Here is a 25,324-nt window from a genome sequence, read left to right on the forward strand (position 1 = left end):
ATCACGTGACTGTCACCGCGGTTCACGTGAATGTAAACGCCGCAACGAACGTTAAAGTCATCCTTAACTGTCATGCCGCCATGTTTGTTTTGACTCTCGCATTTCTACTCGTCACGTTAACGTCCGGAGCTCGCTACACGCCCGACTGGACAAGCCTCGACGCCCGACCGTTGCCCTCTTGGTACGACGAAGCGAAAGTGGGCATCTTCCTCCACTGGGGTGTCTTTTCCGTTCCGGCTTTCGACAGTGAGTGGTTCTGGTGGCACTGGCAAGGCCAGAAACCCCCGGACCCCAAATGTGTCGCTTTCATGGAGCAAAACTACCCGCTCGGTTTCGGCTACACGGACTTCGTTTCCCAGTTTCACGCGCGGCTCTTCGAACCGGAAGACTGGGCGGAAATCTTCGACGCTTCGGGGGCGAAGTTGAGTACTTGGTCTAAATTCTAACTTTTAATTGTCGACTATTAATCCAATATTCGGATGTGTATTGTTCTCTTAAAGACGAGGTGCCCCCTTGAAATCTAAAGTTGAATATTTTCTCTGACGATTTACCAATACCCAACCGAGTTCAAAGAACCCTTATCCTAAATGGTCTGCCGTTATTTAGCGCTATTCAAGTCACTGGAGACTTCCCGAAGGTCTTTACAATTCTCTTCACACTTACCCATTCACACACTGAAGACTTCCCAAAGCTCTTTACAATTCTTTTCACACGTACCCAGTCACACATCGCAAGGCCCCCACCTACTTATCAGGGGAAACAGGGGTTCAGTGTCTTGCCCAAGGACACTTTGCCATTTAACTCAGATGAGCCAGGAATCGACCAACGACCTCTCGGTCCCAAGATGAGTGCTCTACTGCCTCCTACTGCAATACAGCTCCTTTGAACTTGGCATGTCAAGTCATGTTTATTGTTATATCCCTTAATCAGAAAGAGTCTCAAAGGGCTGCACAGACCACCGATTATTGTGAACCACAGACTATTATTACACCATCCCCTGATCTAAAACCCACACGAGGGCAAGGGAAAACTCAAAAACCTTAACATGAGGAAAATGAAGAAACCTTTAGGTGGGACTACACATGAGGTAATCCCCTTCCAGATTCAGACTCTGTTTCGTTTAACTGTCCCACGTGAGCGACTTTCAGCAGAGATTATAGTCATGAAAGATGCCTCACTGTGTCTGGGGACGATAGCGCTAATGTAATTTATTGTCCACGGCTTCTACTATTAATTTTTGTTGACAATGTCAATTAATCGTCACAATTATATCCTGGTGGTTGGATCTGCCGACTGAAAAATTCCAGATGACTCGGCATGTGGCCGTGATTTTTGCAATCCCGAGATGGATTAAGAGCTTGCTCTGTCCACTCTACGCATCGGCCCGGTATTGCTTTACTTCCGGGTACGGTGCACTCGCAATGATCGCAGCAAGGCTTTAAGGCTAGGACCTTAGCTTGGCCTTTTGGCTGAGAGTAAGAGTCTGACCGATAATGGATAATGAATAAAGGAGATAGAACAATAACCCTTAAAATATCCCCCGCCCTAGTTGTAACTCTAAATTCATATCTTAAATATGCAATGAATTGTCACATGTCTTTGTCTAGATACGTCGTCTTGACAGCCAAACACCATGAAGGCTTCACCAACTGGGAATCTCCAAATTCCTGGAACTGGAATTCCGTTGATACCGGTCCTCACAGAGACCTCGTCGGAGACTTGGCAGAGGCTGTTCGGAATCGGTGTGTTCCAAGGTTCTTTCAGATCCATTTGACTTAAATACATGTATTATAAAACATTATTTTTCCATCTTCAGGTCATTGCACTTTGGACTCTACAACTCCCTTTACGAGTGGTTCAATCCTCTTTACCTGCTGGACAAGCAGAATGGATTTAAAACGCAGGAGTTTGTGTTTCACAAGCTGTTACCAGAGCTGTATAACATGGTCGTAAGGTATGTTATATCTTTGTTTTTATCCACTGGTGTACTCTGATAACATGTGGGTCATAAACAACCCAATTTGGGTAATGAAAGTGCTCTTCCTTTACTTCAGTTGTCCCCAACCACCAGGTTGGGTGCAGGCACTGGACCGTTGATCTTTTGGTATCCCGCCACACATAAAGAAAAATAAGTTTGATTATTTTTTGCTTATTAGTGTCATAGTGACAATTCTGCGTTCAGACCAACTGTGGCATTCTAGGTGTTGTGTTTAAATAAAGAAAAATCTGTGTCAGCTTATTGAAGTCAGCTATTTCAGTATCAGTCGGAAATTTCAAATACTGATGTTTGCATTCATTTGACCCAACCTTTTGGTTATGAAAACGAGAGCGCCAGAGTTCCTAAAATGTACATAAATAAAATAGGTAAGCTTGATTTGAATGAAAATGAAATTGTTTTGTAAAAAACCAAAAAGACAAATATAGGTCATATTGTACAAACCAACCCCCCAAAAATGTATCAAATTGTTATAAGATAGTCAATTCCTTTTAACCCCTTAACGTTCCTGTAAAATTGGACTGAAATCTCAATCTAAGACGTACCCAAAGTAAAATGAATGCTGTTCTTGAACCGTTTGGAGAATAGCGACGGTTTTGGTCCATTTTTATAGGTAACACACAAGTTTTGCTCCAAACTGAAATAATCTGCTAACGTTGAGTAATATACGTTGAAACACACAGAAAATGGAAGGGTTTTATTCTCGTCTCATTTTTCATTTACAATCACATGCCTGCAAAAGAGTGTAAAATGGGCACCTTATATGTAAAACCGCTGGGACAATAGCATAAAGCTGTACCAGGTCAAAGGTCAGATGTAATCACATTATTTAAAAAAACTAAAACATGTATACTACAGGGCAGCACGGCGGAGCAGTGGTTAGGGCATGTGCGGCACAGTTCTTAAGTCATAACCTCCTATGTGGAGTTTGCATGTTCTCCCCGTGCTTGGGTGGGTTTCCTCCGGGCACTTCGGTTTCCTCCCACATTCCAAAAACATGCATGTCAGGTTAATTGACCCATCCAATTTGTCCCTAGGAGTGAATGAGCGAGTGAGTTGTCAGTCTGTGTGTGCCCTGCGAGTGGCTGGTAACCAGTTCAGGGTGTCCCCTGCCCACTGCCCGAGATAGCTGGAATGGGCTCCAGCACCCCCGCGACCCTACTGAGGATAAGCGGTGCAGATAATGGATGGATGAATGTATACTACATATTTTTCCAAAGGAATGTTAAAGTATTTCCAAAAGTGGCCATTTATATACGACCAGGATACAGCCCTAAAAGCTTTGCAACCATGTATTTTAATTTGGCAAATTTTTAGACATTGTGAAATGTTTGACTTCTCCATTCTAGAAGTCAATCACTGATTGTTCACACTTGCGCGATAATCGCGCTTAAAAATGTATTCCGGATTGCACGTATGCACGTTTGTTTTCGGCTCAGATTTGAAAACACTTCGTAAAATTGCATAAAATTATGTTGGGAATTTTATTGGCTAACCGATGTGTCAATCATCATTTGAATCCGTCACTAATGGCCAAACATGTTTAAGGCAAAGTTGTCAGGTCTGTTTTATCATAGGCCGTGGCAGGCAAAGGACCATAAAAAAAAGCTTGCAATTGTCCGAGAGTGATGTGATTCAAAATGTCAGAGGCTTACGGCCATATTGAAAATCATCTGACGAGTCTGTTTATTTTTAAAGGGGAATGATGATGCGAAACTAACTTATTACAATAAGGGTCGTCAAATGATGCAGGGGTGCTTTTAGCCATATTTTTTGTAATCTGTCGGCATTATCTTGTGTTTTGGAGTAAGTGTTTTACATGGCTGGATTCACTGTACTCTTGTTAATGTAACCAATGTTTGTGAATAATTTTTTCATGAGAGGAATATTACAGCACTTTTTGGGTATATATCATATCTTGAATCCCAAGAGTCTGCACTTTCCAATTATATGTTGCATGCCGTATTTCAGCAACTGGTGAAATCGTGAAGACACGACTTAATGGCCCCCAAAATGGTTGTTAAGTGCAAACCAGGGGAAAATATTTTTTAAAATCTATATGCTAAACTCCAAAATTACATTCGAGTATAATGACCAACAGAATAGGTTATGTTTCTAAACACTTCTAAAACTAGGCCAAAAGATAAAAGTTGGATTATATGGATTAAAGAAATTGAAGGGTTATTTTTTTTTTCACCCCGTTTTGGGTTATTTTTGGCTGGTGTTTTCAGAGTATGCCTAGGTGTAGCCTTGAGTACACTTCAGCATCCCTTACAGGTACAGACCAGAAGTTATCTGGTCTGATGGAGACTGGGAAGCGCCTGACACCTACTGGAACTCCACACATTTCCTTGCCTGGCTCTACAACGATAGCCCTGTTAAAGTGTGTATCATTATCAACTCATGTTTACTTTTTTCACACACTTTATTAAAATAGTCTATATCTTTTAGGATACAGTAGTGACCAATGACCGATGGGGTGCAGGCTGTGCGTGTAAACATGGAGGTTACTACAACTGTGAAGATAAATACACTCCAGGCCAGCTGCCCGCACACAAGTGGGAGAAATGTACATCCGTGGACACGTTCTCTTGGGGATATCGCAGGAACATGAAGATGGGTGACCTAATGGACCTGCCCACCATCATAGAGGTGATCTTATTGAAGCAGATCGTAAAATCCTCTTGAAATGTCCTCTGATTTGTAGACCGGGTTCCTCTTCAGGATCTGGTTCATACTGTGGCACTGGGAGGAAACTACCTATTGAATGTCGGCCCCACCCCAGATGGAATGATCCCGGTTGTGTTTGAGGAGCGGCTGCGGGGAGTTGGCGCTTGGCTTAAAATCAATGGGGAGGCCGTCTATGCCTCCAAACCGTGGCGGGTCCAGATGGAAAATACTTCTGTGCCAGTATGGTATGTGGCAACAAGGACAAAAATCACAATCTTGCCACAAATAGTGGCTCCTGTTCTAATACGGAAGCATTTTTGGCTAGGCAATTCTACGTTAAAGTTTATTTATTCAGAACAGGCATGGCAAACTCAGTTTGGTGCGGGGGCGGGATCCAGACTTTATGTTCTCATTTGGGGCAGATAAGAAAAAGAAATTCAACGAGAAATATTTAGCTTTTTTATTTACTATTCTTAATCATTCAGCTTACATTTGTTGCCTACCCTACATATTATAATAGTGGACTAAAAATAATCCAAGCACAATGATTTTAATATTTGGTATCAAATGTGTATAAAAATATTTATTTTAACATTTATATAATGCAGCTTTACATCTGATCCAACTTATCACACTATACAAACTAAAGTGTGAGCTCTGAATAAAAAAGTTTTACCTCAATTGTCATACTGCTTTGAATTAGAAATGCAAAATAAGAGTTTTAGCAGTGAACTCGCACTGACATCAAATATAACCACCAGGCTGGGCCCACTGGAGCTGAGAACATACCGCCCAATATGGTCTTTAACATGAAACCAGTCCAGATAAATCTTATTTTTAAGATCGGTGAAAACAAGTGTCGTGCCATCACACATTTTACCCCACTCTCAAAGAAATATTAAAAACATTTTTTTTCCTACGCACACATCATAACACCTTTTTGTTTGATTGTTCTTCCACCCGAACATAATGGATTAAATTTAAAACACTGGTTTGATATCACCCATATCAACAAAGTAAGGATTCGACATATGAAAACAACAAGCTTTCTATGATTAAATAGACAAAATATTATGTTTTTTTTTTTTTTTTTTATGGGTACTTGAAGTCCAACCCCACCTCCCCTGAAATGTCCTAAGAATATTCATGTTATCCGTTGTTGATTTCTTTCTAAAATTTATCGGGGTAAAGTAGAATACAGCACTTATAATACAATTGTTGGTGTTTTAGGTATACATCTAGAGGTGACAGCATTTATGCCATCTTGATGAGTAAACCTGCCAAGCCCTCAGTACAACTTTTAGAACCCAAGACATCATCCGCCACCAAGGTAAACACGAGTATAATCTGCTGTTGTAACTTTAGCAAATGTTACTATTTAAGTGTTTCAATCAAATTGTCTTACTTGTTATTGTGCTTCCAGGTGACGTTGTTGGGTAATCTGAAGCCTTTATCTTGGTCACCTATCAAGCCCAACGCCGGCCTTACCATCATTTTACCTGAACTGCCCTACATTGCAGGACAAGCCTGGACCCTCAAACTGGAAGGCGTCAAGTAAACGGTAACAAGGCAAAGTACAACGATTGAGGTCGAAAAAATATTTTTTACAGTATATCAGGACTCTAAGTGGGCACCATGAATGAAAGAAATACGGAGTCATGTTCGGTTTTCATCTTGTTGGCTTGTGAATTAATTGTCAAAATGCCCAAAAAAAGAAAACCTTTCTGAATGCACTATACCCATGTTTCATTGGACAATAATTGGATACATTTTTTTCAGTCTGCTTTGACTTCCAATCTTGCATTGGAATTGCTTATACTGACTAATTTTATGCACACAAGTCACAAAGACGTTTTTACTTTTTTTGCTCGGCGACGCTGGCTCATAAATTGGACATTTATACCACACACCCTGGAATACACAATGGCATAAGGCTTTTCAGTCACATTTCTTTGGACTATCTGAATTGTTGCCTGAATCAAAAACTTGTCCTATAATAGATTTGTGGACTCTTTTAGGATTATGTTGGACTTGGAATGTTTATTTTGAAATGGCAATGTATGCTTCTGATGTGCTGGTATTTTCCTATTCTTGTGGGCCAATGTTTTTTCGTGTACCGGTATCCTGCTATTATAAAAAGAGAACGTTCAATAAATATGTATGGACCAATTATGAAAAAAATAGCACATAGTTGATTTAGTTTTTGAAAACAATAAAAAGAACATTTCTAGTCGTTTCTCTTAGTCGTAGAACAGTTACCTTATTTTGACTAGGAATAGGCAAAAAAAAAACCCAATACAGTGGCCCTGCTACATATGAGATAAACTTGTTCCCATATCAAGCACATATCCGGTATTTCTGTATCTTGAACGAGTTTTCTTCATAAGAAACAACTGAAGACTAATCAATCAGTTCCCGGTCTCCTAAAATCGTCCCAAGTAAACCTTAATAGCTATAAAACTTGGAAGGAAATGGAAGTAAAAATACAATTCATTCATTTCATTTCGGGCTAAACGTTTCATTTGGATATACTGTTCTTAATTTTAAATAATTGTCCATTGCTGCTTTGCGTTTTTGTTTTAGCAGATGCACTATTTTTATTTCTGAACAATTTGTGACATAAAAAACAGCTGCAAAATATAATCTACTTATTAACTAATAATAAGGGTTTGTGGTATTTGGGTAAGTTATGTAAAAAAAAAAATTGGGATCAGCCATTGTGAACTATATCAGTCTTGCATTAAAATGGTAAGGACAAAGGAGACAACAGGCTTGGTTTAACTGGCTAAAATAGCTTTATAATAATCATCATAATAATAATATTAGCCTTTAGAAAATGCTTCGACAACATAGACCGTGTTACATTCTGTGTAGGGGGAAAACACGTAACAGTGGGCCATCTTTCAGGTGTTTGGACGTGCTTATTGCACATATCCACGGCCATATAATTTTGACGGGATAATCGTACAAATTTTTATGTACACGATAAAACCTGCAACACAACAAACCGAACAATGAAGCGTGATGCTCAACCTAAACAGCTTCAAGTCACCAGAATGTTTTTCAAGCATGCATCCCGTCCGGACTGATAAGACATGTATATCTTAATGGTATTGCTGTACGTTTCGGTTTTCTTTCAAAGTGATGACAAAAACAATGTTCCAATGTACACCTATGTTGTCTTGGCACTGTATTCCACAGAATGAAAGAAAAACCCCGTGTGTAAGACCTGTCTGGCTTCAGACGATGGGATCAAGGGACAATGGAGTTTTGTTTTTCCCTAGTTTGCTACATTATATAGTGGACCACAGCAGGAAAGTCAATAACATTTCTCCCTTACTGGATGGGAGTTAAGAGGAACAAAAAAAGCACACTGTGTTGAAATCCGCCCCCCCTTTTTGATCCTCGACTCTGCTCGGGAGCGGCGTGTCCATCTTCTGTAAGTCCATTCCACAGTTTATGTCCTTTGTCGTCTGTCTTAGCAGCGCTTTTTAAAGACTTCCTAAAACATTAAGCTAGTAAATGCACACAAGACTCAACCCCTTCATATATATTATCGTAAATTCATAAGAATGACAGCTGTGTCAATAATTTACCCCCCTTTAATGGCAATAACCATACTACAACTAATAATTATATTGCAATAACAATATATGTGATATTCAGTTGAGCAATGATTCTCGGCATCATGTATTTACATTTTTGTAAACAAAAGAGTGGCAGGGTGTCTATTTTTTTAAATAACACAGTAAAAGCTCAGCTTGTGATCTTTTTGTGTTGTTACAGTGTTGATGCACACCAGTCAATACACCTCAGTGCTAAAAGGCACATTAGAGTTTTAGTTACATGTCTCCTGGCTGCCCTGTGGAATTAAAATATTTAGAAAGGACATGCAAACATACAATTCTATGTTCCCATGTCCCAGATGTACAATACAAAAACATATGCAAACAAAAAAGGACATTTATATTACCACAGCATTAAAATGGCCCTTTTTAAAACTTGAAAATAATATACCACATTTAGTACATAAATATGAATAACCTTCACTAAAGGGACACTGTGTAATAATTGACCCCTAGATGTTGCTGTATTGTGTAGTGAAATTGAAAACAAGTGTTACAAAGCATAAGGAATAATTCAGACTACAGCGACTGTAAGTGACCAAACCGCGCCATTTTCTTTTAATTTCTTGGCCTGTAAGGGTTTTGATTTCTTTGGGCAGCAAGATGGCAGACAATTGGGTCGGCTCCCTTTAGGTGAGCCTCGTGTGATGTGAAATGAATAAAAAATTCTTGAATCAATAGTATTTAAAAAAAAAACGCACATTTATACAATTCATGTATTTTAATTTTGTTATTCAAATCAATTTTTTCGGGATGATCGGAGTTTCATCACTATGAGGCACTGTATAGTACACAATGTCCCTTTAATGCTTAGTCTGTTATTTTTGTTACACTTTTTTTGCAGGGCAATGCACATCAATCAAAATAGATTGACCTTTTAAAAACTAATCAAGACTGATGGAAATGTTTAGTAGACATATCCATTATTTCCTCCCGGTATTGATGAATGTTCTTTAAAAAATAAACAAGACACAATATTAAATGAGACAACTAAATAAATCAAAATCAGGATGTTATATACCATCAAAGCAGCCTCTTAGAAATGTCCCCCACAAACTCAAATCTGCAGCTATAAAACCCCCTTCACTAAATCATGTATGTAGCGTATAAACTCTTGTTATAGTCACAAAAGTTTAATTTCAAAAGCAAAATTCTGTCTTTTTGTAATCATTTTCCCCCGGTTGTCTTGTATGGAGAGAATCCCCTGAGGACAGAGGCTGAGGTACTTTTAGGGGGTATTTGTCTGGCTCTCAATATGTGTTTTTTTTGCTCATTTAAGAAAAGGAGTAAAGAAGTGATCACAACTAATCGATATCCATTAAACAAGAGTCCCTGCACTTGCATTGTGCAGCATTTAAAAAAAAAAATCAAAGCTAGAGATTATTTGCTCAACGACTCCACTTGAGAATCAAAGAAGGTGCTACCGCAGAAAAACACTCGTTAAATCGTTGTGATGAAAGTACCAGTCAGGAGTCCTTCACAGTGGAGTCAGAGTATAAAAAAGCTTTGTGCTTTGTAGACGTGCCGGACGACGTAAAGTTCGAACACTTTCACCTTTATCATCTTTTAAGGACTTTTTGTACAGTGCATTTTTACAGCTACAAAATCATCTCCCGCCGGGATCTCGCTCAACAACATGCAGCGCCAACACAAAACCATTCCAGGTTATGAAAAATGCCTTTTCTCTGCAAATTTTCAATATTTTTGGGGGGGGTTATATGTACACAATCTGGCAAAACATCGGTGAAACTTTTGTAAACTTGAACCGTAACCTCCAAGCGTAGCTGGTTAGGCACATGTCATTGGTTCTGAAGTGGAAATCCAAGGGAAGGAGTGAGAGTTGGACATATGTCATTCCAATATGTAAAAACTCCAAAAGTTTCCACACTTGTCTTTTTCTAAGAACTTTTTAAAACATTTTCTACCCTGTGAACCTGATCCAGCACTCTGTTTAAAATGTGCTGTATCCGGATATGCCACACAAGTCTTTATGATGACGATAATAATGATAATAATGATGTAATGGGTTTTCACATCTATATAGGCCTGTTTGTCATATTCAATAATCTATATAAATGTAGATTATACTATAAAATATACATCTCCCGTTAAAATATTTTTATCACGTTTTATTTAGATAGGAGAAAAAAATTATCATGCTAATGGCCGAGATTTATTGGTACTCCTTACTTCCCTTAACCGGCCCATATTGTAGAAAACGTCCATACGAAATATCAAAATTATTTTAATAATCATTTTTCTATGCCACGCTACTGCATGACTTTTAGTCAATTTACTTTTTAAAAGGGACATGGCAATGGGAATAACAAAATGTTTTTTAAGGACATTATGTTAACATAATGCCCTTAAAAAACATCCAGATAGCTGGATTCTGTCTGTTAAAGTTGACCACTTGGTGGTGCTATCGTTTCACAGTGAAATCAAGCCCCCCTCTCCTACACTTTTTACCGCTTAAAAGCTCAATGTGGAAAAATGAGCCTGCACGTTCAAGAATTTAATTTTTGTTCCGGAAAATCGCCTTTACTGGGTGTAGGAATGGCAGTGGTCCAGATAGATCAATCTATTTCAGAGCACTACTCTTATAAGAGGAATATTTATATTACGGGTGATTTATCATTTACAAGAATAATGTCACATTACAATAGAAATTTCCCCTATTTACATAATTTCATAAAAAATAAGACTGTTTATTGAACATTCTGACTTTATTCTTGTGATACGTTTTTATTTATTTAATATACTATAACCACTACTCATTTATCGCGATACAGTCCTACCTGCAGTATTTCACATAAATATACTTATTGTATACTTGTTTGCATGAATGCAACGGATGCTAAAGCAAACCAAAAAAAAATGTAGAGCGTGCTTCATTTGTTATCCGGCGCATGTTGCCAGTGGAGTGAAACGGCAGCGAGCCACCAGACATTAAAGGCCTGCCTCATTATCCATTCTGGCAGTGTCAGTGAAGAGCATGGATAGGTCTTGTTGACAAAGGCAAACCCAACACACGAAATGTTTTTCCCGATGGTGGAAACAGCAATTCAATTTTGGAAAGTGTCGTCTCCTGTTATGAAAGTTTTGTGCCTGTCGAGCCCTTTATTTTCAGTACCGAGTGAAAATTACCGGGCACGTTACTAACTAGTGCGAAAGCCGAAGCAAATATTACTATTGCAAAGAAAATGTTTTTTGTTTGTCGTTAGGAGTCCAATAAATAAATCAATAATTCACAGACTCTGAAGAAAAGGACAAAATTCATATATTCTAGCTACCTTGTGTTTTGTTTTTTTAAGCCTCTGTCTGTAACATGTGCACTTTTTAAAGACACACACATGGTTGTTACTGCTTGAGAACTAAATCAGGTGCAATGAGAAGTGAAAAGGATCTAATCTAAAAGCTTGCAGGGGAAGTTGGTATTGACCTGCAGGTAATCCAGATCTGGAAAGGACCGAGTAAAGTGGCTGAGAGCTGAGTTCAGAGCCGAGTCTGGGCTTCAGGAATGTATATTTCGATACTGTCTGCGCTCTCTGTGGCCGAATTCTGCCTGAAGGAGGCGGTACGTTTGGTCTGCAGCAGCCGTCTCCTTGCTTCTGTCCTCTGCCTTTCCACCAGGTCCAGGGACTTCTCCCTCAATGGTAGGGTGTGTCCCCCCATGCGGGGTACCACCAGGCCTTTTGTCCCGCCTGCGCCACTTCCGTCCCCGCTGCTATCTGCCCGGAGGCTGCCACTCACCCCGCCTGCTGGTTTCTTTGGTAAGGGGGGAGGAAGCTTCTTATCCTCCTAAAGCCCAACGACGGTGATGTGCACATTGGAAATGACAATGAGTGTGGATACAGTTTTGTTTGTTGGATTCGGGTAAGCATATTCATTGGCCAAGAAAGGGAACAATGGGGAAAGAACATGAATGGTCAAAGACATGACGTGAAAGAAGACATGAAAAACAGAAACAGCAGTTAGTTTTGTAAATAGGTGAATGAGCACCTTGACCAATCTAGAATGCAACAAAACGCCTTCAGTTAAGTTTCAAACTCAGTTTCAGTCTCAGGATTTTGCATTCTGGTCCCATGTGACGATATCGGGGACATCTGCTGCAGCCTTCTGCACATAGCCAGCTTAGTTCTGGGGGAAGTGCTGGTGGAAAACCATGCTTGTTTGGCTCACCTTCTTTTCAGGGAGGAGTTTCCAGCCGGAATCTTTAAGCCTCTGGAGATCCTGAAACTTGACACGGATGTCTTCTATATTGAGCTGAAGAAGGTCCCACAAGCCCGCTAGATCCTGAGAGGTGGGCTGGGGGTAACTGGACGGATCCTGAAAAATTAAAGTAGACTACAAGATTGTGTACAACAGATGTTATGTTGCCTTGTCTTCAAACTTACCACACTTTGTTGGCAGAGGCGAAAGAACTGCGGAACTTTCTGAGACATGAGCATCTGGGCACCACCAACCGCCCCGCGAATCAACTCTAGAACTGAAGAGAGTTTTAAAAAGAAGAGTTGAAGACAGAAGTGAAATGCCATGATCTCAAAGCGTGGCCTTTTACTCACTCTCCTCTGGGAGTTCGTTCTCCTCTGCCTCCCTCTCCATGTTCTGGCACCAGCCCTCCATCCTCTCCACTTCTGTCTGCAGGAGGCGCAAGAAAAATTCTCCATCCCTCATGCAAGGGGAGGCTCGACCTGAGTCGGGAAGGCTGCGAGGACCCTCCAAGGAGGGTGTCCCCGCCCATGCTCGGTCTGATGTGAGGGGGAGCGGCGAGTGCGAACGGGGAGGAAGGTGCGGATGCTGGTGTGATCGTAGCTCTCCTGGACAAGTCTCAGGGGTGTAGCCACTTTGGGTAAAGTCCTGCAATTATAATATCAATAAGGGACTTGTCATTTATTTAACTCTTGGCAGTAAATCACAAATATATTTTTGGACATGCTTAGGACAGCAGTCTTGAATTTGACTTATTTATTTAATCATCTAATCAAATTTTTATCAGCTTAAACAGCCTGAGATGGTCTCAAACAGTAGTTGCCCTCCCACCCATCTTACCCACGAGGTCCTGTTATTGATACAATTTTCGTCGTAGTAATGTCCAATTGGTGTGACTAGATGGTTTTAGAGTTGGATTGGTGATATAGCACAACGTTTCAGATAGGATCACATTCGAGTACCAAAGGTGCGTGGAGGAAGTCATTAGGTACGTTTACATGAAGGCAACAATCTAATTGGAAATTGAATATTGGATGTAAAACCATGTAAACACGCACAATTATCTGATTAATGTTTCAGTTCGACGGATTACAATGGTTGGATGAATCTTTTTATTTTCCAAGTGCTCATGCATGGCTAATACACTACAGTTGTAAACAATTATATATATATATATATATATATATATATATATATATATATATATATATATATATACACACATACACAGTGAAGAAAATAAGTATTTGAACACCCTGATTTTTTCCTATTTCCCACTTAGAAATCATGGAGGGGTCGGAAATTTCCATCGTAGGTGAATGTTAACTGTGCGAGAGATAAACTAAAAAGAAAAATCCAAAAATCAATGTGCTTGATTTATTTAACGATTTATTTGTGTGATTTAGCTACAAATAAGTATTCGAACACCTGAGAAAATTAATATTAATATTTGGTACTGTAGCCTTTAGTTGCTATTACAGAGGTCAATTGTTTCCTGTAGTCTTTCACCAGGTTTGGACACACTGCAGGAGGGATCTTGGCCCACTCCTCCCCACAGATCTTCTCTAGATCTTATCTGGACTGTCGCTGAGAAACACGGAGTTTGAGCTCCCTCCAAAGATTTTCGATCAGGTTCTGGTCTGGAGACTGTCTGGGCCATGCTAGAACTTTGATATGTTTCTTACTGAGCCACTCTTTGGTTTTCCTGGCTGTGTGCTTCGGATCGTTGTCGTGTAGGAAGACCCAGCCAGGGCCCATCTTCAATGCTCTGACTGAGGGAAGAAGGTTGTTCGGCAAAATCTTACAATACATGGCCCCAGTCGTCCTCTCTTTTATGCAGTGTACTCGTCCTGTCCCATGTGCAGAAAAACACCCCCAAAGCATGATGCTACCACTACTGTTCATAGTAGAGATGGTGTTCTTCGCATTGTACTCTTCATTCTTCCTCCAAACACGCTTAGTGGAATTATGACCAAAATGTTCGATTTTGGTCTCATCTGACCACAAAACTTTCTCTCATGACTCCTCTGTATCATCCAAATGGTCATACGCAAATTTAAGACGGGCTTTGACATGTGCTGGTTTAAGCAGGGGAACCTTTCGTGCCATGCATGATTTCAAATCATGATGTCTCCGTGTATTATCTACAGTTACATTGGAAACGGTGGTGACCAACTCCTGTTAAGTAGATCCAGGCTGATTCTTCACCTTCCTTAAAGTCATTGGGACCCCTCGAGGTGATATCTTGCATGGGGCATGATTGACTGTCATGTTTAGCTTCTTCCATTTTCTAATGATTAATCCAAAGGTGGACCTTTTTTCACCAAGCTGCTTGGCAATCGCTACGTAGCCCTTTCCAGCCTTGTGGAGGTTTTGTCTCTGGTTTATTTGGACAGTTCTTTGGTCTTCGCCATGTTACAAGTTAACAGTCTTATCAATTGTATGGGGTGGACAGTTAGTTGTCTTTATGCAGCTTACAACCTCTAACAGGTGCATCCGATTCGGGATGATGCATGGAGTGCAGGTGGACTTCTAATGGGCGAACTAACAGGTCTTTCAGGGTCAGAATTCTAGATGATACACAGGTGTTTAAAATACCCATTTGCAGCCGTATCACACAAACGAATTGTTAAAAAGAAAAAAAAAATCATGCATTTTGTATTCTGGATTTTTCTTTTTAGTATATCTCTCTCACAGTGGACTTGCACCTACGATGAAGACCCATCCATGATTTGTAAGTGGGATAAATAGCAAATTAACACTGTGTTCAAACATGTATTTATGTTATATAGTAATTCTTTGCTTTAGCCACGTACAGGCACATCTTGATAACACACGGGACACAGCAATGGTGCGTACTTTTAGAGCACAGAGAAAACAAGCGCAATACTTTGTGGATTTTGGGGATTGTCATGAATAAAATCATCCTTTATAATTCCTCTAAAAGGAATGTTCAAAAATGCTATGTATACGGCGTTTATCATCAATTCCCAGGCATGTAACCGATTCAATCGAGAAATCCAACATTCAGTTGCTAATCTGATTATCAAACATGGTCATTGTCAAAGACTTTGAGCTTCATTATGCCACAATTAATCACCAGCCTTTTCTAGCATTTTTACGTGAGGGTGGTGTGGATCACAGAACGGTCTGTAGACCAAGATAGAATACCTATTTGCTCTTAAAACTTGACCGTCGTGAAATGAGACTATAACTTATATTTTGTGCATGATCAGCCCCTCTCCCCTCACAAACCCTTCACCACCCCCGTCCCCCAAATTCAATGGTCCTTTGCTCAAAAGAACGATTGGATTCCGGATCTTTACCTCTCGATAAGCCCACTGCCCCTGCGTATGCACAGTGCGGTGGCATTCCGTGTACTGGCCAGCTGATTCCGGTTCTGACGAATGCCGTTGGAAGGAGCAACCAAACTGAAGACTCTTGTCCTGCGTTGGCACGGCCACGCTAAGCCCCGGGAAGCCCTCAGGGTCCAGGTCGGCCTGCACGCTCGCCGTCACACTGTTGGAACGCTTGAAACGGGCTCGTCTGTGACACAGGGAAGTCACAGCAGGCCCAGAGCCATCCGTTACGCTCTGACATTGCATGCAAGAGACTCCATTTTTTTCTTTTCCCTTCTGATTAATTTAAGCATTGAGCATCACATCAACATTCTTTTCAATGCGACGCTCATGCAGTTGCATTAGAGCGTCAAGTGAAGCATAATTGCTCGTCAATGAATGTTGTCATAGGATTAAAACCCCCTCCCTTTCAGTGTTTGACAATTTAGGTGTAGCACCATCTAGGAGGGGAACAGAAGATGAAAACTTCACAAAAGGCTAAGGTGTTGATGTGTGAACCTGACCAAGGGGTTTAAGGCTAAAGCGCACACAAAACTATAGCAGTAGGAGTGCGCGCTAATGGCTAGGAAAAGCAGAACGTGTTACTGGCTTCAAGCTGTGACGTCTGATGAAATGTTAAATAGAATCTTTCGGCGAAATCAACCAAAGGTGTTTTCACAGTTGGGGGGCCCTGATGAAAACAAAAGCTTGTGTAAATGATACATTAAAATGATGAGGCTTGGGATAAAAAAAAAAAAAAGTTGGGGGGCACCTTTGTTAAATGCCATGCAGATAGCATAAGCAATAAGGGAGGTGAATAATTTGATATTACCTTTTGTCATCTTCCACCTGCACTCCTATTGAATGAACTTCTGTCAGAGCTTTGCCTTCTCCATCGGAATCAGACAGCGTCTCTGAGCTGTCCACCTGTAATAAAGGAGGACTGGATCACAAATTGTCATCTACTCCTTTCTTGCAAAAGGCAACATGGCAATGAACACTAAAACCTAATGTGCATTTAATATTTCAACATTGTGAAAATTACTGAATAACCTGAAGGTTTTGCCGCAATTTTGTGACATTTACTCTGACTCAAAGATGTCAGTTTTTTTTATATCCAGCACATTGACACGGTGTGATAACAGCATCCACTGGTAGGTTAATGAAGGCAGGACACCGAAGAAGGCCCAGGTGTGTTGTGATCACAAGTTATGCTAATGAAAAATGTGTTCTAAAAAAGGGTCGGACATGAGTCAGCCAAAAATATGTGCTTGGTATGCATCATAAGTAAACTCTGATCTGGGAATGACAAACACAGCTGCCAAGCCAGACTCCCATCTAATCACTCATCTCATTTCTCTCTTGGCAAGAAAGCAACAGAATGTTTCCCAATGGTTTGAGGTCAGTGCATTCAGATTGTACTGTTGTGCTTGTCATGTTCCAGTAATCAAATAGTTAGTAAGCCAATCCACTTAAGAATAACACTTACTGTAATTAATGGGCATATCATTTGATACAGTTTAGCAACCAATTCAAAGTTTTCTAGCCTGCAAGTTTCGGACTACAGAACTTTACCTTTTTGCTACAAGTTAAAATAGAGCATTAAGTAGAACATAATATGAAAAAGTTCCTTAAAGAAAAATGCCATTCTTCATTTGTTATGTTTTACGATCCTGATTTGAGTCATCCATAAAGTTGTGGGTCACTCACTTCCCATTATGTGACAGTTATTGTTTGTCTGCATCATAATTTGCATATGGTGAGTCTTTTTTCTTTATTTTGTTATGGTGGAACCGAGAAAAATGTCTAGCTGCTGTTTTTTACCATGCGTGCGCTCTAAATACAAAACTCCGAGTTGACATCTGGAAACTTTAATGACATCCTTCAAGAGAAGTTTGTCAATTTATTTTAACACTTCTTAACAAGTCCTCAAATTATAAATCTCTATTGAACATCCATCCATCATCTGCACCGTTTATCCTCAGTAGGGTCGCAGGGATGTTGGAGCCTATCCCAGCTATCTTCAGGCAGTGGGGCAGGGTACAGCCTGAACCGGTTGCCAGCCAGTCGCAGGGCACACAAAGACAGACAATTCGCTCGCCCATTCACACCTAGGGACAATTTGGCCCGGCCAATTAGCCTGTCATGCATGTTTTTTTGAATGTGGGAGGAAAACCGGAGTGCCCGGAGGAAACCCAGCAAGCATGGGGAGGTTTGATCCCATGGTGAATTGAGTTGTTAAAAAGCCGTGCTTCCCTATACACTACTTACTCAACTACAAAGACATAATAGTTCCCCACCTGCACAGCAATGGACGGCCTCCACTTCCTCCCACTGCATCCATCATCCTGCCCTCCAGCTTTACTCAAAACAATGCTGTTCTGTGGGAGAGAGATGGACTTCCCCAGGCTTCCACCAACCCGACTATCCCTATCCCGGGCGGGCCTCGGTGGTCCTTCCAGTAAACTGTCAGCTGAACTACTGTGTTTGGCCCGTGCGCCGACTCCATGACCTCCTCCGTAGGGCACCATCTCTCGTGAGCCCCTGATCCCTCCATCTAGACTCTCAGCGGAGTTACTGTGCTGGCGGGAGCGTCCCTGAGCTGTGGCGGTGTAGTAGCCGATCCTTGAAGAGCGTCCCGAAGGTCCGTCGGAGCAGCCCAAGTCCACCGAGTTACTGTGCAGTTTTGGCCGGCCGTGGCCACCCTGGTAGTAGGCATCTTGTGTGGACTCCGTGCTGCTCTGGGCCCGAACTGACAGCGAGGACTTGGACATGCGAGGTGGGAGAGGGGGAGGAGCACCTTTACGATAGGGAAAGACTAAAGTGTCAGAGAAGTGGGAGAGAAAAAGACAGAGGCACGGTTGGGTTGCTGAGAGAAAAGGGGGGTTGGATACTTACAAAAGGGATGAACTAAAGAACGTGAGTTTGGAACCAAAGGTAATAGGAAGGGAGGTAGAGGGAGCGAAATAACAAAACCAGTGACTCCTAAAAAGCATTGTGTTTGGAGTATATAATATATAGCTTTTTTGACTAATCTAAAATGATATGCAGGATATAACACTCTCTTTAAGCAAGTCCAAGTCACCCTCTTTAGAAGATAAAGCAATTTCCTTGAAAATATTAAAATGAGTCTGTCTGTGCCTCATGTGCACTCCTCAGTCATCTCCTACACCTTAAGGCTTTGTTGAACAGATGAACTCGTATGATGCGCATGCTTAGTTGTTGGCAAGTTTGGATTCATGCTTATCTGGTAAACGAGATTGTTGATGTCCTTGCAACATTCATTGTAGCCTGGACATCCCGGGAGGGTATTACCTTATATTTGATCCCTTCTCAAGGCTTATTAATTTTCCTAATGCTAAGGTCATTGAGTTTTTCTTGCCCTCATGTAGGTATAAGATCAGGGTATGTTGTAATAGTGGTCAGTGTAGCCCTATGAGACTTTTTGAAATTAGGGGCTATACAAATGAATATGACTCGACACTGCAGAGGCATTTTAGTTTGCGATTTTTGAGCTTTAGAATCGGGAATAAATGGGCAAAGTAAAGTAAAAATAAAAAATGTCGTCCTTTTCAAGCAGACCTTCAACAATTAAACATGATGCTGGGACCTGAATGACCTCTAGTTTTTTGTAAGGATGCATTTACACCCAAGCAACACTACCACAGCCCTCTCGTTAGAGTGAATTTCACGAAAACTTACCAGCTCCCGCCTTGACACTTCCCTGGGGGCCTGACATAGAAAATACAGAGAGACAGTCGTCGTCCTGGGAGCAGCCGGCCTGAATGGCACGGACATAGCTGTGGCTACGCGTGCGGAACACTCCCGGGAGGTCCAGTGCCTCCACCGCTTGGGACTCCACCTCGCCGAACATGGTCTCGCACACGGCCTCAAACTGCCTGTCTACCGTATCTTCCAACTACAGCAGAGGTCAAAATAAGTAGATGCTTTGTTTGAACGAAGACACCGGGGCGGTGACGTTTACCTGTGAGCTGGTCAGCGAGCGTGTGTAACTGCGCGATCGCGCGTGAGACTTTGGTGTTGTTCGGCTGTTGGGATAAGAATCAGTACACTGCTTGCATGAATACCTGAAAGTAAACACAATCAACTAGTGAGTAATTTATAAACGGAAGAAAAACATGAAGAATGTTCAGTGTGTGCACACATTTTTGGAGAAGGAAAAAGCAAAGCTAAATGTCTCCAAATCTTGTTCTTACTTTGGAAAGGTTTTATTCAATCTTTACAGCTCAGATATTTGTCACATCAGCTGTGACTCATTCCCATCATTGAGCTATGTTCATTCGTGATAGGTTTGCATAAAACCTAAACAGCTAGCATGTAGTCTATCGTCCCGTTATTGTAATTAGGGTTGTGTGCTTTTGTTTGTTGACAATTCAGTTTTTGCTTGTTATCCAAATGACTAATGATGCACGATTTCCATTCAGATACTAGTAAAATCCTGCTACTGGGTAGCGATATCCGACAACCTTTGTTCAAACGACATATTTAGAAAGAAAACGCAACCTCAATCAGTTTTATGTGTGTCTTTATGTTGGTTTGTAATCAAAATATGTTCAACGTATGAACATATGTCACTTCTAAACATTCCAAGTGCTCCAATATTTAATCTAAGAAAAATACACCATATCATTTAGGGCCAAACAGACTACTTGCCTGCTTCAAGCTCGACTGGTGACAAATATTTTAGGATCTTATTAATTTTTTGCTCCCTTTGGTATTGTTTTGAGAATGTCTCACAAGGGTACAGCAAGATGCAAGTAACCAGTGTTTGCATGATTTTGAGTTCCCTGCAATGTTCTTGTCCCCCCAACTTGTTTAAGGCTGGCAATGTGGCTGTGGTTTGAGCTATCTTGGGCATGATTTCTGGTTCTGAACCCTCTTCTAATATGACAGTTCCAAGGTATTTAAATTTGGCGACAGGTTTAAGCCATTGGTGCTTGATGGTGAAGTTTGTGGTGATACCTTGGAGATAGTTGGTCATTACCTTTGTTCTTTTCGGCGCCTATTTTCATCCCAAACTGGGTTGATGCTTTGGCCAATCTCTTAATTATCATCAAACTCTGAAATTACCCAACCATAGTGTCCTTGAAGGTAAGAGTTTTGAAACTGTTCCCATTTTAAGTATTGTAATACTTCAGTTTGTCAGGGTCCACTCCTGATATTATCTTCAATCATCATTACGGTAAGTCATATTTCAATCAAAATAATATAACGACTCATTGAACGGCACAAATGCAAGAACAGCAAAACCAGACAACACGTGTCTGAAGTCGACAAAACAGATGGCAGTGGGAATGTGCTGTATCAGTGTTATGCTAAACGGTGCGTATGTGAAGTTTGACCTTTGATCCATGCTAATGGATCGTCTGAAGGCGTCTCTCTGAGCGATCATGGTGGACTTAGGTGAAGCCTTGGGGCTGCCGTCTGAATCGGCACTGTCATCATCACCCATGGCCTTGATGTAACTGCCGCTTCGCATGCGACGGCACGGAATCTCACCTCCGCTGTCCGTGCCGCCATAACCGCCCCAGTCTTCTGAGGGAACCTGAAACACCATGACAATCACTTGAAAAAAACAAACAATGCATCTCCTAAAGATCTTGCAATGCAACAATTGTGAGTAGAGTACGAGTGTGTCGACAATAGGCAAGGGAAAGTCTTTTTTTATTGGTAAATAAAGGTCAGATGAGTAAGTGATGTGTTGGTTCTTTGTTATTGTGGTGACACACATAGGAGACACGTGCACTTTAAAGATTGATGATCTTGTTAATGCTTTGCACATTGCAGCCTGTGTTTCAGCTTGTGTTGAGGAAAATAAATATGCTCCTGAGACAGGACATCTTGAACCTACCTATGTTTAGTGAAAATGTGTTTTTTTAAATTTCTTTGAAAATTTAAAAAAAGAAAAAAGCTTTTTAAAAAATATTTATATAAAATAAATATTTTTTTTAAATGTTGGTTTATGTTTGATTACATATAACTCTCAAAGGTAATTATAGTAAAATGACAAGGTATCTATAAAACAAAACAGTAGTGGCGTGCAGTCAGGGGAGTCTGTGCCTTACTTGTCATCATAGTAATGTAAAACTACATATATACCAATTGGTTAATTCAGAGTTAAAGGTTGTTTGTCTTTTACCTTTATTGACAACCTTTGGATCTTCTTTTTCAAAAGCGCTGAATTGTCACATATTTCAAATACAAATAGTATGCAACTTATTACTGTGCTGAAAGAATAAAGTTCATGACATTTTTGGTGTTTATAAGCAAAAAGACAGATTTGAAGGGTTCAGGTGGAAAAAAGTAGTCATGTGTGTGTGTGTATATATATATAATATATATATATATATATATATATATATATATATATCGATGTTACAAAATAACTAAAACCTATATGGAAATAAAGTAGTCCAGGCCACTGACCTACAGTCAGGGGAGGCAAAAACATATTAAATGGTTATAATTATTCAGTGATAAAACATTTTCCCATTTACTTTCACAATTTGGGGATTTTGTTTTTCAAAATTGCTGAATTTTCACATTACTCATATTATTTTTAAAATTAGTATGTAATGTATAACTGCTGAGTGTCTGCGGAAGCAGAGTGAGGAACACAAATCACTTGCCTCATGATAGAGGGCAATAGTGAGACCAAAGACTCTGATTTGGGGCACACCTCAGTCCCAAACAATAACATTAGTGATAGTATTAGTTAGATAGCCACAAGTCAAGCCATCCTGTAATTTGTTTCTTGTTTCAAATACCTTTTTTCTTAGGGAAGATCACCTATGTATTCAAATGGAGCAATGCATAGACTTCATTTATAAATTAAAGTTAACAAATAATCCGTCTTTTTTATATGCTACAGTTAATATATAGCTTTCTTGCATTGCCGATTAAATGATGAATAATAAGTAGGCACTGTATGATTATTTGTAAATCTGACCGCACGTCACCAAAAACAGCTTTGTAGTTAAGAAATACGGTTTTCACTTACAAGCTCTCATATAAACATCTACAAAATTCCTGTGAAAACAAGCTGCACATACACAAGGTAAAAAGCAAGGGAGAGAGTGAGAGATGGTACAAAGACAGACTGCCACACCGCAACTTACAGAAAGAGAAAAACTCTGACAGCTGGAGAAGCACTTGCAGCGCGAGAAAGAAAAAAAAAGGCTTCAGTGGCAAGCTGACAGCAACAAAGAGTCAGGTAGCCAAGCAGAGCGAATGACGGGAACAAAACATAAAAAGACGGACAAGAAGGGTGGCACATACACTGACACACACACGCGCCCAAGGTGAAGAACGAGGAGAAAATAAGATACAAAGACAAGAGAGGAGGACTAAAAAAAAAACGAGTGGAGAAGACAGATTGGTAAAGTGATAAGAATCCGATGAGAAAACAAACACAATCAACAACGAGGACAACAACAAGGTGCAGAAACCGCACAACAAACGATCAAACAATTCAATAAAGCTGTTTCCTTTTGTGACATGTTATGCTTTGGCATCACACATTTGTATATTCAACACAGTTGATTCAGATTGACAGCTGCGGATAGAAGCTGCCAACGATTGTCTTAATTGCGGCACAATGTTATTTTTCTTAAACATTTCCCCGCTGTTTCTGCCAAGATCGCCATCATTTATTCATTTATTTGCAATTACTAATTAGACGATGAAGCATTTGGCTATCGAACGGAGTCATAGTTACTCGCGCCGTTTACTCGCGCTTCGTTGAATTCCTACACTTTGACATTCAGAGCACTTGGCAGAAATCATAATACAATTTTTTAAATAAACAGTTAGATTCTCCCGGTTCGCACTGGCTGAGGCGACCTGCCAGGGACACGGGGCACTGATAGCGCACACCCGAAGTCTCTACAGACACCCTTGCGACCATCCGCCTAACGAAAAAATTAAAAAAACAAGACGCGCCATATTTAAAGCCGTTAGCCGATTGTCGTCCGGAATTTACAGTAATCATTTTAGATATGTTTGAGGTCTAATCTGCTAACCCTTCTGGGCTTTCCATATTGCTTCCACGCTTTCCCTTTCCTGCTACGCCTCGTAGCACCCATCACTTTATCTCTTATCCTCAGCTTGGATTCCTATCTCTGTACCTGTACCTTTTTCTCCTTCATTGTGCCTGACACTTTTTATCAGCCTTTGTGTCACTCTTTTTCTACAATGCCTATTTTCTCCTTCCTTAAATCCAGATCACGATAAGAAAAGGACCGAGACACTGTCGGGGGTAGGAGTTGATCGCTTGACATGGTACCTCATTTTATGGTGGTTAACAAACTTTTCTCAATTATGTCTGGTCAAAGGAACATTTAGTCTGAATTCTTTAATTCTGGATTAACTCTCCCCAAGAGGACATCTTCCCATTGACTGACGCTTCACAGATCCAAATTACATTTTTTAAACCAGCCATTTCTCTCAGAAAATTGATGCATATTATTGTGTTTACTTGTGGCGTCAAAGTGCAGTCTTTTGTGAGCTCTAAATGTAGCCATGTTTGAGAGTGACTCAAGCACACTTCCCTCACTAAATGGACAGAAATCTACAAAATAGATCAATCGTTAGTCCCATTTTAGCCATGTCGGAGCAGAAAATCAGAAGAATACATTTTGAAAAACTACAACTATTTCGAAGCTTTGTGAAGTAGTACAAAGTCAGCGTAATGCCTTGTCATCTAATGATGCCTACAAATGGATGAACGAGATCCCCACTGTCCTTATGAAGTAAGTCCCCCTCGTACAAACATGCATCCACGTTCTTAGGTAAAAAAACAAAACAAAAAACAAATGCACGTTATACACGAACGATTAGGGTACTTTCCATTAACAGAGTTGAAATTAAAAAAGGTTTTGCAGCTCTGCTGCTGCCATGAACCAAGCTTGGAATTGTGTTTTAATTACTTGCGACCTGTGCATACGCATCTCCAGCAGGAAGAAGCTCTGAAGACCCGCATCAATGTATCACTCTTCGTAATCTTCTAAAATCGACCCCTCACTTTTGCCTTTGGCTGTGGCTAAGGAATGGAAGTTGGCCAAGGACTAAAGACTGCTTTTGCTACCTGCTCAGGAACATAGCTGGAGATTTGTGGTGATATTTGGGCCACGTGTGTTCCTTCATGTCAACCGGATTCATTTTTTAATCTTGAATGAACTGATGACACGGTTTGTATATTGATCCATAATCTACCCTTATCCTGTTGGGAATCACAAGTGGCATTGAGAAATTGAAGGCATTTGACTTTAACATTGAATTCACAGGCATTTGGTGTATTTCGCCCTCCAACAATATGGCCCGTGACGTCACTAAGTGGACTTCAGACCCAGCAGGAAATGGTTTTTAACCAGAAAATGATGTACTTGCTCTCAGAGGGGTGACAGCCAACACACAGCAGGTGTTTAGCTTTCATGCATCTGAAAAAGCACAACCTATAGAGG

At 40.5% G+C, this 25,324-nt stretch overlaps 2 protein-coding genes and 1 pseudogene across 3 annotated transcripts in view; 2 read left to right on the plus strand and 1 right to left on the minus strand.

The window, feature by feature from the left end:
* On the plus strand, positions 1 to 8,433 carry LOC148371196 (tissue alpha-L-fucosidase-like). 2 transcript variants are annotated; one of them, XM_088329126.1, is made up of 9 exons: positions 1 to 421; positions 1,608 to 1,742; positions 1,817 to 1,954; positions 4,274 to 4,379; positions 4,448 to 4,648; positions 4,721 to 4,911; positions 5,897 to 5,996; positions 6,090 to 6,227; positions 7,868 to 8,433. In XM_088329126.1, the coding sequence occupies exons 1-8, from the start codon at positions 81 to 83 to the stop codon at positions 6,222 to 6,224; spliced, it is 1,347 nt and encodes a 448-aa protein (XP_088185252.1). In that variant the 5' UTR covers positions 1 to 80; the 3' UTR covers positions 6,225 to 6,227; positions 7,868 to 8,433. The 2 variants fall into 2 exon arrangements, with proteins under 2 accessions (XP_088185252.1, XP_088185251.1); XM_088329125.1 differs by having other exon boundaries at positions 6,090 to 8,433.
* On the plus strand, positions 1,266 to 1,421 carry LOC148371197 (U2 spliceosomal RNA; annotated as a pseudogene).
* The window catches only part of dlgap3 (discs, large (Drosophila) homolog-associated protein 3), a 22,825-nt gene continuing 4,943 nt past the window's right edge, over positions 7,443 to 25,324 (minus strand). Inside the window, exons 3-12 of the mRNA XM_088327560.1 lie at positions 21,206 to 21,408; positions 19,828 to 19,930; positions 19,545 to 19,761; positions 18,143 to 18,660; positions 16,675 to 16,769; positions 15,831 to 16,050; positions 12,858 to 13,152; positions 12,690 to 12,781; positions 12,475 to 12,621; positions 7,443 to 12,093 (exon numbers count right to left, since the gene is read on the minus strand). Of these exons, the coding sequence (XP_088183686.1) occupies positions 11,788 to 12,093; positions 12,475 to 12,621; positions 12,690 to 12,781; positions 12,858 to 13,152; positions 15,831 to 16,050; positions 16,675 to 16,769; positions 18,143 to 18,660; positions 19,545 to 19,761; positions 19,828 to 19,930; positions 21,206 to 21,408 (2,196 nt within the window). The 3' untranslated portion in view covers positions 7,443 to 11,787. The remainder of the gene's footprint in view (positions 12,094 to 12,474; positions 12,622 to 12,689; positions 12,782 to 12,857; positions 13,153 to 15,830; positions 16,051 to 16,674; positions 16,770 to 18,142; positions 18,661 to 19,544; positions 19,762 to 19,827; positions 19,931 to 21,205; positions 21,409 to 25,324) is intronic.

Source organism: Urocampus carinirostris, chromosome 2, assembly GCF_059441175.1.
Source record: "Urocampus carinirostris isolate Australia breed hairy pipefish chromosome 2, RoL_Ucar_1.0, whole genome shotgun sequence".
In the NCBI taxonomy this organism is placed as follows: domain Eukaryota; kingdom Metazoa; phylum Chordata; class Actinopteri; order Syngnathiformes; family Syngnathidae; genus Urocampus; species Urocampus carinirostris.